At 35.1% G+C, this 14,810-nt stretch overlaps 1 protein-coding gene across 3 annotated transcripts in view; it reads right to left on the reverse strand.

The window, feature by feature from the left end:
* LOC127972525 (gastric inhibitory polypeptide receptor-like) overlaps positions 1-14,810 on the reverse strand; it is a 32,153-nt gene that overhangs the window by 7,808 nt on the left and 9,535 nt on the right. The window contains exons 1-7 of one of the 3 annotated variants that reach the window (XM_052576100.1): positions 12,889-13,141; positions 4,614-4,773; positions 3,485-3,581; positions 3,040-3,147; positions 2,097-2,215; positions 1,063-1,169; positions 575-728 (exon numbers count right to left, since the gene is read on the reverse strand). In XM_052576100.1, the coding sequence (XP_052432060.1) occupies positions 575-728; positions 1,063-1,169; positions 2,097-2,215; positions 3,040-3,147; positions 3,485-3,581; positions 4,614-4,670 (642 nt within the window). In that variant the 5' untranslated portion in view covers positions 4,671-4,773; positions 12,889-13,141. Of the gene's footprint in view, positions 1-574; positions 729-1,062; positions 1,170-2,096; positions 2,216-3,039; positions 3,148-3,484; positions 3,582-4,613; positions 4,774-12,888; positions 13,142-14,810 lie in introns of those variants that run through there. The other 2 variants (XM_052576101.1, XM_052576098.1) reach the window with 2 other exon arrangements.

Here is a 14,810-nt window from a genome sequence, read left to right on the forward strand (position 1 = left end):
AGCCTGTATTAACGGTTTACGCGATCTTGCTCTTGATTTTATTATTTGTATTATTTTTTTATTATTATTTATTTGCCGCTAAGCAAATACATCAAACATCCGCGCGGTAAGAGCATCTACGTTAAATCGCGTTGGCCAAAACACACAAGGAAACGCGTTGTGAAATAAAATATCACCGGCAATCACAGACATTCGCATTCGGGCGGGATTAGTTTTCTCAGAGGATCACTGAGTTTGCTGAAAAACGGTAGGTAATTTGCTCTGGAATTATCACAGAGATTGTGTGAGAAAAACACAGACGTCGCAGATTCGGACGGGATTAAAATCACCAAGTACGTCTGTGAAACGCAGATTTCTCTAACGACCCCCTGTAAAACTAGTCCCGTCCGAATAGGGCTTAATAGAAGTAATGTTTCATTTATTTAAACAGCAAAATTTGTCAACATTAAGTGTAACTGGAACATGAATTTACACTTGTCAAAAAAAAAAAAACTGTCTCTCCATTTCAGAACACCAGTTTTGTTTTTGTTGTCTTTCGTAAAATGTTGTGTAGAATGACTGTATTTCTGCTTACCTGGTCGCTCAGAACGATCGAAAGATCTTTGTTGTCCCTGAACTCAGGAGCGTCTTTCATGAGAAGTGCATCTCTCGTGAGGATGGACACAGCTCGCAGGATGAAAGAGGCAAACAGATTGGTGTGGATATAATTACGTGTGCAGCGGAGCTTCCTGCAATATTACAAAAATAACATTGAAACATTAATTTCATTCATGGAGTTTTGAAACTGCAATTCTGCTGCTAAGCCAATGACCTTATGTTAAAATGTTAAAGCACAAAATAATTAACATTCATTACTGCATGCTGCATATTTAGGGCTGCACAATTAATTGAGATGAAATCTTAATTATGATATGGACTTGTGTGATCATCAAACCTTAAGCTTCAGTGAACTAATTAGGCTTGGTATATTATGATATAATGTTTTTCGGCCAACTCCTTTAGATCTACTGTGAGGGTTGTTTCATTTTCTCTTCTGCATGCCATTTTCTACTTGTCACCCACCTGAATAGGAGAAGTATAACAAGGGCTAAAGACAGGCTGGCCAGGGACAGAGAGTAACCAACGGTGTACATCACTCTGAAATAGGCCAAGATCATCATCTGATTCTCCTGTGAAGACAGTGAGCAAAAGAATATAGACATAAGTCATTTTAATTCATGTGACTGCTCTGAAAGAAGAACCTTCTCAGACGTCTTGTGTGGGACATGAAGGCAAAGCTTCAGAGCCCTGAGTAATTCATTCTTAAAGACTTTCAGACATTTTTCTAACTCTGTCATACTGACAGCCATTGAAAGTCTCAGGCGAAGAATAATGACAGCTTTATATTCATTGATCACACTAACCTATAACTCTGGAAAATAACTCTGCGAGCAGGAGATAAAGTCTGCTGTGCCGATAAGAAAAGAGTGCAGAGCTCTGCAAATGACAGTATTGTGGTGAAATTACAGAACTGCATAAAATTCATGCAGCTTGTTTCATATTTTTCATAAATCCTCTATGCATAACAATCTAAACTGTTAAATTAATTTCTTGGTTTCTTTCAGTGAACATTTTGTTAGTCGTTTTGAACAATGGCATGAATTTCTGACAATGCACTGAAGAATTCAGATTTCAAGAAATGATAATGACTTTATATAATAATCAGGTAGGGCAGGAAGTTAAACTGGAATTTTAATTTGAACTTGAATAACAGGAAGTGGAATTTACTGAATTGCAACTTGAACTCAACAAAGCCAAACAACTAATTTGACTGTTTTAACATGAATAATTACATAATTAACGTGACTAATTATGCCTATTTACTTCTCAATCTGTAGATACGGTTATCAACTGATTGGTCATATTTCTCTAAACTAAGCTTTCTTAACAGTCATAAAAATTAACAGTCAGAAGCAAATACCATCCAGTATCACTAACAGAGGTCTACAAAACCTTTATTTGTCATATCCTTTTTCAAAGGAAATTAATACTTTTATTCAGCAATACGCATTAAATCATTTTACACACAATTTAATGATCTTTTTGGGTCTCTTTACCTGTTTCTCCTGGTTGTCATCTGCATTGCATTGTGAGTGGTCTCTCCATGTGCGGCTGTCGTTGACGGTGAGCCACTGGCCATCTGGACCACATTCCCGTGACACAAACCCATTATGCACTACAGAGGACAATAACAGACAACATCTTTTAAACATGTCTTATATTTGAGAGTCCACTTTTTACCTTTTTATTCATTCAGTCCTGACTGAATACAGTCAGATAAATTATAACTAATGGCATAACTCATAATGTTTGAACAAAAACACTATTATTGCTCATTCTAATGGTTAGCATGTTCTAAAAGAATGCAAAACTCTCTGAAAAAGGTACAAAACTTTCACTGAAGCAGTACCCTTTCAAAATACTAACGTTAAATCTACTGTATTCAGTACTTGTGCTAATGCTAATACCAAAATACTACTATGCACACTTTGAGTACAAATACATGTACCTCGAATATGTACCATTTAGGGGTATATAAGGTACAAAGATGTAACTTTTAGCATTTTTTAAATCTCGGTTAGTATCTTTGTTTTCTGAGGGTGTATGTTTTTAACCTAGCAGAAAATAAAATGTGAATAAGAACAGCTTAGAAACTACATATAAATGTCCTGATACCCACTCACAACACATTAGGATTATACCAACAGGTTTTGCATGAATAATTCAGAAAATCCCATAATTGGATTTAACCCAAACATGATTTTAAGAAAAGCAAAGGTTTGAAAATTCTGTCATCATTTATTCACCTTCACGTTCAGCTCTTTTTGACTTCCATTGCATTTTTTGTCATACAATGAAAGTCGAAGGAAAAAGAAACTGTGAGACGTATTTTATATCCCTTTAAGCTTTAAGATGTGATGAAATTGGTGAACTGCATGAAATGTGTTAAACATATTTTTATTTTTCCATGCCAATAGGCACTATTATTGGCAGGCATACCTTGATCATACCAAGGCAGATACCAGGGGCACGGCACTTTCACAGTTGTGTTGGGAACTCCATCTGTCCAACAAGCGTACATATCAAACATGCTTTTGCAAAACAAACCTAATGGAAAAATAGACAATGTGAATATGACACTGATCCAGACAGGTTCAATACTTCTATAAACTCCTATCAGAGCTTACATTATATATGCAACTGTATATCTAATTGTCAAATTCCATGTTAGAAGTGTAACGTTATCCTTATTGACATTCCTTAGACAAGCAAGGTTCATATTGCGAGAAAGATTCATCACAAACATTTAGAGTGGTTAGTGAAACGTTCCTTACTGTGTGTTTACGTCTCTTTATAGACAGTAAATCTCAACTAGCTGTTTTCCGATGTTGATATAGAAACACACACACACACACACACTTGGATGGGATGAGCTAAAGCCTACCTGAGGGGGTGGGTTGTGAGCTTATCTTCGTGATGCACTCCTTCCGATACCGGTTCCATTCTTGCACTGTGTCCTTCACCGTCTTCCCACTCACACTCTGAATGACACATATGACACTAGGATACATCAATCTCAAAATGAAATCAAAATTGCCCTTATTTACTGCTTTGATACATGTTTCTGGTCTTATTATACTAAATTCATCCCATACATGCAAGACAGTTTTTCATGCTTTTTGCCACACTTTTACAAATAAAGTTTTTTTTATTGACCTTGGTGGTTCAGTGAAGAACCTTCAACATCCAAAGAATCTTTCCACCGCATAAAAGTTTCTCTAGATTAATAAATGTTCTTAACACCAAGAAAAAATGGTTCTTTAAAGCTGCGGTAAGTAACTTTTGACGATCTAGCGGTTAATAAACAGTACTGCTTGCATCTTGCGGAAGAACATCGTAGCCGGAACTACTTCTCTCTGTTTATGACTATGAAGAATCACAAAGGTACTGGGTTACTCCGGCCGCGGTACCCCCGAAGCAATCTAAAATAGTCCGAATATAAACACTTATTATAGGTGCACCCTAGTGATTCAGGACAAGCTAAAAACATGGTTTGGAAAATGGATTCATGGTGTAGTCGCTTATTATATACATTTTTCTACATTTTGAACACAAACAAAGTTACGTACCGCAGCTCTGATTGGTTGATTCATACCGGGGGCGATGCATTTCTGCAAATGGCAATAGGACGACTGGGAGGAGCCAGAGGAGCTTGATTTTTTCACAGATTATCTGTCTCATATTCTACTTTAAGGACATAATGACAGGTTTAATAAATATGTAAACAATATATTTTTACAAAAGTTACCTACTGCAGCTTTAAAGGACTTTTCACTGAAAGTGTCTTTGATGAACCCAAAAATTTTAAGGCATCGCTGCAAAAACACTCTTCTGGAACCTTTTTTGTTTATTACAATGAAAGACTGAAAACTGAGTAAGTTTAAAAATGACATAAAAGCACTATAAAAGTAACATAGGTAATAGATATTGCAGGTCATATGAGATCTTTATGTAAGCACACAAACACTCAGACTTGCTGTCTTTTGCTGTAAAATGTCTATGTTGATCAATACCTCAGCTCTGCACAGGACAGCTAGAGTGAGGAGGAAGATGGTGGGGGTGCTCTTCATCTCTGAGACAGGTACCAGGGGCCATACATCTTAAAGCTGGGCCCTCATCCAACCAGAACCAGGGTAGGCCATTCTTTCAGACCTACGTGCCACCAGCTGCACCCTTCAGAATCGAAACACAGCAGAGAATATTAAGGGAAACAGATCTGACAGCACCAAAAGTATTAACAACCAGAACCTCCAGTCTCTGTCTGCCCATAGGCTACTTTATGCAGCCTTACTAAATATTCTGGACTAAAACATTACACATGAAAGTAGCCCATCTGACCTACACCGGCATTAACTTGACATGAAAGTTTGTCACTTTTTCCTTAGACATGTATGTATGTAGTTCATTCTTCACATAATCTAAACAAGCATTTTGGCAGCCACTTCAGAAAAACCAGACCTACCAGTAAAGAGAAAAAGTCCTTGCACACAGAGTCTGAAATTTTCACACGTTTTTTTTGTATTCGTATTTCTTTCCTATCAAAATGCTTGCTACATATGCAAAAACGTAGAAAATGGAGCCTGATCCAAATTTTTATATGAAGGATGGAAGTTATGGAGGCAGTGTGTAAATGTGATTGCTATTTTTTAATGTGTGAAAATTTTGGATGAGAATTTTTGACTCAAGCAAATCTCATTTTCATACTTTTTTAAAAATATATTTAAACATTTTAAGCTTATATGATTAATGTAGAATTTTAAAATAGCATAGAATATCTGACATGTATGAGCAATAACATTTTTTATATTATTGATTTTCAGACCCTCTCTAAAATCAGAGAAATATGTCATTGTGCAAACCAGAAGAACTAAATACAGAATAGAAAATACAGTGGATTACACAAACATCTGTGACTTTACGGTAAAATACCGCCAGCTGTGGTTGCCAGAACTTCACTGTAAAAAAATATGGTAGCACAATTTTAGGTTTTACAAACTGTCATTTCATTTTCATTTTATTTCATTTTCATTTCATTAACTGATGTAATGTTAATAAACCAAAATATTGAAGTACTAATATCTGTTTTGAACCATTGTAATGCAGTTATAACCACCAAAAACTGCTGGTGATGAGAAAGTCACACGATGAACCAAAACTCATCACAAACAGCTTTTCTACGAGCTGAGGAGGGCAATACTTATACCGTATATAGAAGGTGCACAGTCTCATTCACACAAACACTAAACCCCATCATGGTGACACACGATACTGAAATAATGCAATAAACATTATTTAACAATACTGGATGTAAGATAAGTAACTGATAAGAAAAAACTAAGAAGAAACATTATTTCAACAAAAAAACATCAAATATGAAGTGTCATGCAGGGAATTCTGGGAGTGTCAATTTACAGATTTTTACTGTAAATTATACAATGATTTTTTTTTTTCACTTCCAAAAAACTTATTTTTAACAGTATTTATAATTTATCACATTTATTCACCGAATATAGTATGGAAACTTACTGTTAACCAGTTAAAAGGTTTTTACTGTAGCATTTTTACAGTCTTTTACTGTTAAAATCAATCATTTTTTACAGTGTAGAACATGATTTATAAATGAGGAAACCACATAAAAGATTAGTATTTTCTCTAAAAATAAGCAAGGCCTTTGTCAAAATTGGGTGACTAAGCCCTTCAGCATACAACACAATCCAGACACTGCTGATAAATCTCAGCTCAATCAATCATGGTTCATGGAGGAAGGTCATCTGAGCTCCTTTCCTGAGAAACAGTTGACTGAAGTCTTTTCAAGCGTGCTCGAAAGGAGGAACCAGAATGCTTAATCGAGATGATGTAAATAAAGGAGTGTCCTGCTGAATCATGTATGATCAGGTTGGTGTTGAATAATTCAGTTGGTTTTGTGTGAAACAGGCTGTAAAGTGCTTAGGGTATAAACAAACCCACATGGTGGACTTAAAGAAGGAAATTCAGGAAGAGGACACCCATGTAGTCACTCTAATCACATTGTTAGGGGAAAATAAACAGAGTTAACTTCTTCCTCTTACACTGTAATTTCAATAATTAAAAGAAAAGGGAAAACTTTGACCTTGAGCACAGTCTTTAAAGTCTTAATGCTTGAGTTGATAATTGTGATTATATAATTAGTTATGTAGTTGGTTATATAAACATGAAAACTGGTAATATTTCCTTCAGTAATTTCCCTAAATAGTGGTACAGTGATGTAGTTTTGAACTGGTTTTGGTTCAGTACCCAAATGTTTGGATACTGATCGCATTTAGTACCAAAATATTTGAATTTATTATACACCTCTTTATGAAAATATGTTAAACATATTTATGTTGAATATGTTTGGCACAATTTATGATTAGTTTTTTAGGATGATGAGGGCCAAGATGAATTTGTGCCAAAATACAGTAATATCAACAACAAAATTTCTCCTCCCTATTAAATCATATTTTGCTTAATTGTTGCACTTTATTTTAACTGCATTTAGCATTGTTTCCTCCAGTCATCTATGACCCTAGAACTAGATGTTTGAGACAGCATTCAGAGCATATCATCAGCCTTTATTTATGTAACAGATGGGTTGTCATGCTACAATTAAAGTTCTGGGCACATTTTGAAACAAATTGTTTCAAAGTGGGGAGTGTTGCATGACTCTTAGATAGAGTTACGCAACAAATTAGCCATGAAGGCCAGAAACCAATTCTGCAATGTTTGTATTGCATCACCTTTAAAGTTATTTTGATTAATTAATCAAGTATACTTAACCCAGGATATCCATTTGTGCCCCAGCAAAAAATATAATTACAACGAACCCTGGGCACAGTCAAATGACTCTAAATCACAACAGTTTGCCAACCTTTATGGCACACCAACCAACATTTCACAAGTAACCATTTAAGGATAAGAAAAGAGGTCATAAGACAATACATCTCTTAAAGGCAAGAGCATTCGTCTGCCAGTTAAGCTGGCAAGTGTGTTTTATTGCAGGCATATCAGTTTCCAAAAAAAAAATCAACAGAGCAACATTGCTCAGGCACATCATCATCGCATTAGCTGGAAAACTAATAATTTTGGTCGGACAAATCAACTAGGATCAAAACAAAAACAGAGAATGTAAGTAGACAGTGTAGTCATTTAGCAAATAAAAAGTCATTTCGTTCATTATTAATTTACTCAGGCTCTCATGTTTATGAGCAGTTATTTCACTTTATCAGCAATGAAAAGAACCTATTCATTGCCATCAAAGTGAAATTACTAAACCCACACAAAGGAGTCTGATAAAAATACAAACAATTTTTAGATACGGCACTTAGAGGCTCATGTGCTGATTTACTGTTCAAGAAACATTGTTAAAATATATAAAACAGTTGTGCTGCTTTTCGGAATAAACTGAAATTCTTCAGTAATATTTGTTTAAATGGATTTCAACCACATCTATTTGAAATAAAAATCTTTTGCAACAATGTAAGATTTTTTACTGTCACTTTTGATCAATTGAATGCATGCTTGCTAAATAAAATTAATAATTTATTTAAAAAAACCTTAATGCAAACTTTTTATCGGTTTATAACTTAATTTTGTCTGTAAAATAATGACTTTTGGACATTTGAAATTCCACCATGTAGTCTCTTTTTGTTGTTTTTGATTGCTTCTACTGTCTTCATCTGTAAGTCGCTTTGGATAAAAGCGTCTGCTAAATGAATAAATGTAATGTAATGTAATGTAGTCAGTGACATCATGTATTTCATATCAAGTAAAATAATCTGCAGTAAGGACCACACTTTGTCTAATTATACAAAAAATATAATTAATGTAACCAATAGGATTTTTTTTTTTTTCACTAAATTCTCATTTGTTTCAGCAAACAATCAATAAAAGTTAAGAAAAGCATCAGTACATCTTGATTTTTCACAATACTTGAAATTCAACCCAAACTGAATTTGGGATTGGCGTTTTATAAATGGCATGCTTTTCACAAAGCTCTGGCAGAAATGGAGTTAAAAGAGAGTTTTTTTCTCTCTCTCTCTTCAGAGTAATAGCTTGTGTCTTAGGCGGTCCTGCACTCAGAGACCTTCACACACTAACAGTCTGTCTGATAAGTGGAACAACAGCTAAACCTTAAAAGCAGCAACAACATTAGTGACGTATTAGCTACAGCAATATACTTGTTTACCCAACTCACAGGCTGCCTGCAGTCTGACCTCAAATACACCATCATTTATTACCCATGTAAGTAGCCAACATATCCTACAGTGGCATCTATCTATGCACTTTTTAAAGGAGTAGTTCACCCAAAAACATTTGTTGAAAATATACTCACCATTAGGCCCTACAAGATGTAGAGGAGTTTGTTTCTTCATCAGTACAGATTTGAATTTGTTTTGCATTACATCACTTGCTCACCAATGGATCATCTGCAGTGAATGAGTGCCATCAGAAGGAGAGATACTATACATTTCTTCAAATCTGTTCTGATGAAGAAACAAACTCATCTACATTGTGGATGGCCTGAGAGAGAGTTCAGAATTTTTTTTGGGGGGGTGGGTGAACTATTACTTTAAAGAATTTTCAAATGGCTACATCAGGTTTGCACTATCAAGTGTCCAGCATCATGTTCCTGTCATTTTCTAATGTGAACAAATACAGAATACGTCAAAGTGGTTAGGAAAAGTCAATTTTGCAAGAACTGTAGCTCACTCGGCACAGAATAGACAGCCATTGCTTTAAACCCCTGGACAGTTTGATTTAGATGTTGCTTTGTTAGTTTGACAAGTCACATATAATTCATATAAATCATCAAAGGTCTGTATGGTGTTTGATGGGTGAGTGTTGTTCTCCGCTCAGAGAACTGGAATGCAGAATGGGCATGTTTGGAGATCTATTAAAGCACTGAAACCTCCTTGTACTAAAGTTAATGGCATAAACTCTCTGTTCAAAGCAGCTTGTTTAAAATTCCTATACTACATCTTTCATAGTGATCTATGAACATTAAAAATGGTTTACCAAAACCAGTCCCATAGTTCAAAGGGTCAAAAAGTAAAAACGTGGATATTCCATTAGCAGTATCAGATTATTTATATCTGCAGGACCGTAATGCATCATCTGTGGGCATATGCAGTCCAGCCTTTGTGAAGATTGATGCAGAAATATTCAAAATCAAATCAAATCTATTTTTAAACTTGGAACTGGAACTGACAATAAATTCCACAAGAATGTAATAATTTGGTGACAGTTTATTAAGGATCAATTCTCTCTATTAACTAGGCTAGTTGCTGATTAATAACATATTGACTGTTTATTTGCACTAATAACTACCTTACTAAATATAAATAAGCAGCAAATTAGTACCTTGTTGAGTTGCTAGTTTTAGAAAGCCACAAACATGTAGAAGAATTCTGTGAGGTCCAAATAAGCATATAGTTATATTTTGCTAGAAAACAGACTATGTACCTGTTCTAATCTCATGAAAAAACATAATCTATTTTACATTTCACATGAATGCGTACAATCTTTAAATAAAACCAAGCATAAAGGTATATTCTAAAAACTAACCTTTATTGGGGGGTAAGATTATTGCATGAAAATGTATGACTGAAATCATACAAATTCATAAAAAGTCACCACCGATTTGCCAAAATGTAAAATAGTTACAAACTGCCATGAGAGTGTATTGGTCCAAGTCCTCCATCCACATCTTATGTGCCTTTTTTTTCTTTTTTACATAATTTGATTTATGCTCCTAAAATCTGTAAATAGTAGATTTACTATTACAATTGAGACTGTAATACTGCTTTATAAAAAAAAAAACTAAACACTGACACAGAGACAATGTCTTTAAATATGCACTTTTACTCTACAACATTATTTCCTTGTACAGCAGAAATCTCCATCTTACCAAAATGCTTATGTCAAAAACTACACCTTTATTTTCAAGTCTTTCTTTTTTAATGAGAAAACCTTGTGCTGAATTCCTTTCTGATACGTTTCTCCAAACCAAGCACTCAGTGGACGTTAAGTGAACCGTGAAAATACTGCAATATTCGCCCAACATTCAAACCACCACGCTGCACATCCACTCTCTCTCTCTCTCTCTCTGACAACATGCGTTTCAAAACAATCATTAACACATCATCTGAAAATAGACATTCTAGTTAGTTTCTATTTCTGGCAAAAGCAAATGCAAGATGCTCCGGAGACCCACAGCTGTAGGAACATTATACCTGTTGTGGTCAGGATCAGCCTGGCGTATCCCAAAGTAGTGAAATACAAAACAAGATGATTAAAATAGCAGCACTGTACGATCCAGGAATAAATCAAACACTGATGCCGGTATACAATGAGAAGGCTGTGAACAAATATTTCAAGACAACCAAAAAAGTAAGAGGTGTAAAACCCTTTGGCACTTGAAAACCGTGAGCATAATCAAATAGGACAGTGCTTTCTTCAGGTCTTACGGCATATTTATGTCTTTACGGGAACTGCAACAGACAATTCTGCAAGCCAAATCAGGGATACAGTTTCTTTCATAGCATCTGTAATTGTTTCCTCTAAGAGTTTCAAATCAAGCATGTAAAGCTGGCAGGAAAAAAAACTACTGTATGCATGCCCTAATGAACCACCGGTGATGATTTGAGAGACTAAACTCTTGGCTGTGTGAGCATAAAGGGCTCAAAGATGGGATTTCATTAGCTGTTTTCCACTGTAGAGTGGAAAGTGTTCACATGAACACACACACACACAGTCCTATTAATTATAATGATGATGAAGTGGTGAAAAACATTAGCACTGTGTATTTTTCTGCCCCTGCTGTGATGCCAAGGCCGTCTCCTTTTAACACTCAGCTCATATAAATGGGTTCATATTTGCACACAAACAGTGCCAGGAATTACTTCAGTAAGAGAGAATATATTAATATGAAGCATTAAAAAAACGAGAAGATTCTTAGACAAATCAATAAAGCTCAGAATTTTATCTTTCAACAAATACAACAACAAAAATGCCAAACAGCCTAGAATGTGAATAACTGTTATACATGAGCCAAAATGCCAGTAATAAATGAAATAGAAAATAGGAAGAAGGTCATCTGATTCCTTTGTCCTTTTTTTCACATTCCAAAAAAAAAACAACAACAACAACATTACATTACAATTTAGATCAATTTTAACCATGGTCACACTCCCTTAACTTTTTACAAAATAGCTACACAAACAACAATACGTTTTACTAGACTATTTAAAATATTTCAGATGATATAAAATGCTAAGTTGTATGGGTCATTTGTAATGTTGACATTTTTAATAGCATATTTTACTGTAATAACACAAGCTTTTCAGGGTTATCATAAACCACTCTGCTTTAAAGGCTGAGATTGCACTAAATATTACCATGGAGAAAATTTGAGAAAGTGATTATATTTCTATTTAGGCTACCACACACTGTGGCCCATCGTCTCCTTTGCACATAACACGTGTATTAAATTACACTTTATAGGCTATATTCTGTCTATAGAACTGGCCAGACAGTACTGGAGAAGTCTAGAGCTCCGCTGTTGAGACATGTTGTGTTTTCTCAAGACTATCCCGCTTGTTTTCCTTTCATTGGCACGTCATTAATTAATTTCAAGCTATGTGAAACAATGAGTCCAATCATACGTTAATGCGCACAACGGTTAATATACATAAAGCTATAAAGCTATACAAATAAACGTTATAAAAAACGTAGCCTAAAATGCTGCGCGTGACAACTCCCTTTAGGCGCGACTATACACAAACAGCACATCATTTCGTACTTATTAGGCTATATAAACATCTTTGGTTATGGATATAACAATTTCAGACATACTTGCATAGTAAGTCCGTTTCTATGAGCTGGGATGTTATCTACTGTTTCCCATCGAGGACAAGAGCACATTTAGTCAAAACGCCAACCAACGGAAGTTCTTCTGAGATTATTAATAATTCATACTGGAGTACCACAACACAGACAGACAGAATTAGACTGTTAAATACTTGTCACGTCAAGCATATGGACAACCAAAATTAATTTGCAAGTGAAACGCGTGTCGGTTAAGAACCATAGCCCACCAGCATGAGAAATTAAATGTACCCATTAGATTTTTTATTTTATTTTTTATCATAGCTTACTTTTTCACTTAGATGAAAATCAGAATCTCATCAAATAGCTATAAGATAGTCATAGTGTATAGACACATAACACAAATCATAATTTCACTAAAATATTAAATATTCACCATCCTACCGTTCAGAGTAACATGTTCTTGAGTGGCAAGAATTGTTCTGTGAATTCCTTTGGTCTTGTTGAAAGGTGCTGTAAGCCAATCTAATTTCCTCAGTAAATGAGAAAAGTTGTTTCGCTCGGCTTCTCGGTAAAATTAATCATTCTGTACGTCCAAAGTCTGAAGAAATTAATCTGCGCTTCCCCACGTCCATCACATAGACAGTCTGAGAGCGCGCAAAACGCTGCGTGTGGAGGGGACGCGCGTCACCTACAATACGGTGCGAGACAGAAGGATGTTCTTGTCCTGCCTTAAAGGGGCAGGAGCCGAAAATGCGTCACACTTCATGAGAATTGACACCATAAACTGAATCTATAACTACTGGGAAATTAAACCGAATTAAAGAAAAGAAAACATAAATGAAACAAAGATATGGATTAAAAATGCGTGGGCTGGAAAATGTTGTTGGTGTTGAAATGTCTGTTTGTATTGTTATAAAACTTTCCTCACATGGGCTGAGTCAAGGCTTGTTCATCATACCGAATATAGGTCATCACCTATCAATAGCAGCATTACCATTGTGTCATTTGCAAAACCTACAAAGCAGCAACAATATTATTCAGGCTATTGAACATTCAGCATTCCAGAATAGCAATTATGTTAAACAAATCCGCACCCAACTTACAGTACTGTAAACCAATAAACAGTACTGTATGGTTAAAATACATCTGTGATCATACGCATTAAAACAAAAGGATAGATGTTTAAAACATTACATTTATTTAGTCTGGCAGAAACTGATCAAGTCTTGTAGTAATTCAGTTTTATGGCAGGTTAGCTGTCAGGATTGATGTCAATTATCAATTAACAAAATGTTAGCCTGGTGTTAATATTTAGCCTTTGTATTCATGTAAATCACAAATGACCTACTTTCCACCAGGCTAAATGTGTTTTATACGTTTGCGACTTTAAATCTGCAGTGGGATTCACTGTTAATGCATAGCGCAATTACTGGTACATTTTGGGATGAATGTGTCATCTAATTCTATCGGTTGAGTTACATTTGGTAGAGAAGGTTTGGCATTCCAAACTGTATACCTGCCTTAAACACAAGGGGTTTTGTCTGCTTTTCACACCCAAATCAATGGCAGCAGTAAAGATGGGAGATTAACACACATTAGTAAGCAGAGTGATATGAACCAAACCCAGAATTACTCAAATTAAAATTTGCCAAGAGATGGAATGTACTTTGGTATTATTAGTTCCTCATATAATTCATGCTAGTTGCCTTTTGAGATATGCTACCATTGTTTAACATACTCTCCCTGATGACACATTTGTGGACTATATAAGCACAGAATTCCTTTAGGTCAAGATCCAGAATTGAATTCACTGATTAGTTCAATCTAATTAATTTTTATAGCGAAATTATTTGTTATTTTATACTATGAAAAGGTGAAACTACCACTTCAGTTAAGGAAAATGTATAGGATTATTGTTCAAATTGACACAGACATAATGAATAATTTGCTAGTCTAGAATAATTTTGCATATATTATTTTCTATATAGTGTATAAGTCTCAAATGGGACATGAGTTTTTGTATTTTGTACTTTACTAAGTTAAGTTCGAATGTGAACATAAATGACACAGATGACTAAATCAGTTTTAAAGTCACAGGTACAAGAACACAATGGTTAACGAGTATCTCAGGATCTTCAAATCATTTACTTTGTTAAATGTTAATCTACAGTACATGATAAATGAAGAGTTGACAATTCTGGACAGCTCTAATGTACATTTCTTCAAACACCTGCTCTGCCTTCCTTAAACGAAGTTAGAATAGGAATAACACGCAAAAGAAGGTCAGACGTGGCATGTGGTGACCGAAATTTTCATTATTGGGTGAACAATTAATTTAGTGGTGTCCTAGAAATGTCAGAAGC

This window comes from Carassius gibelio, chromosome B15, assembly GCF_023724105.1.
Source record: "Carassius gibelio isolate Cgi1373 ecotype wild population from Czech Republic chromosome B15, carGib1.2-hapl.c, whole genome shotgun sequence".
Lineage (NCBI taxonomy): Eukaryota > Metazoa > Chordata > Actinopteri > Cypriniformes > Cyprinidae > Carassius > Carassius gibelio.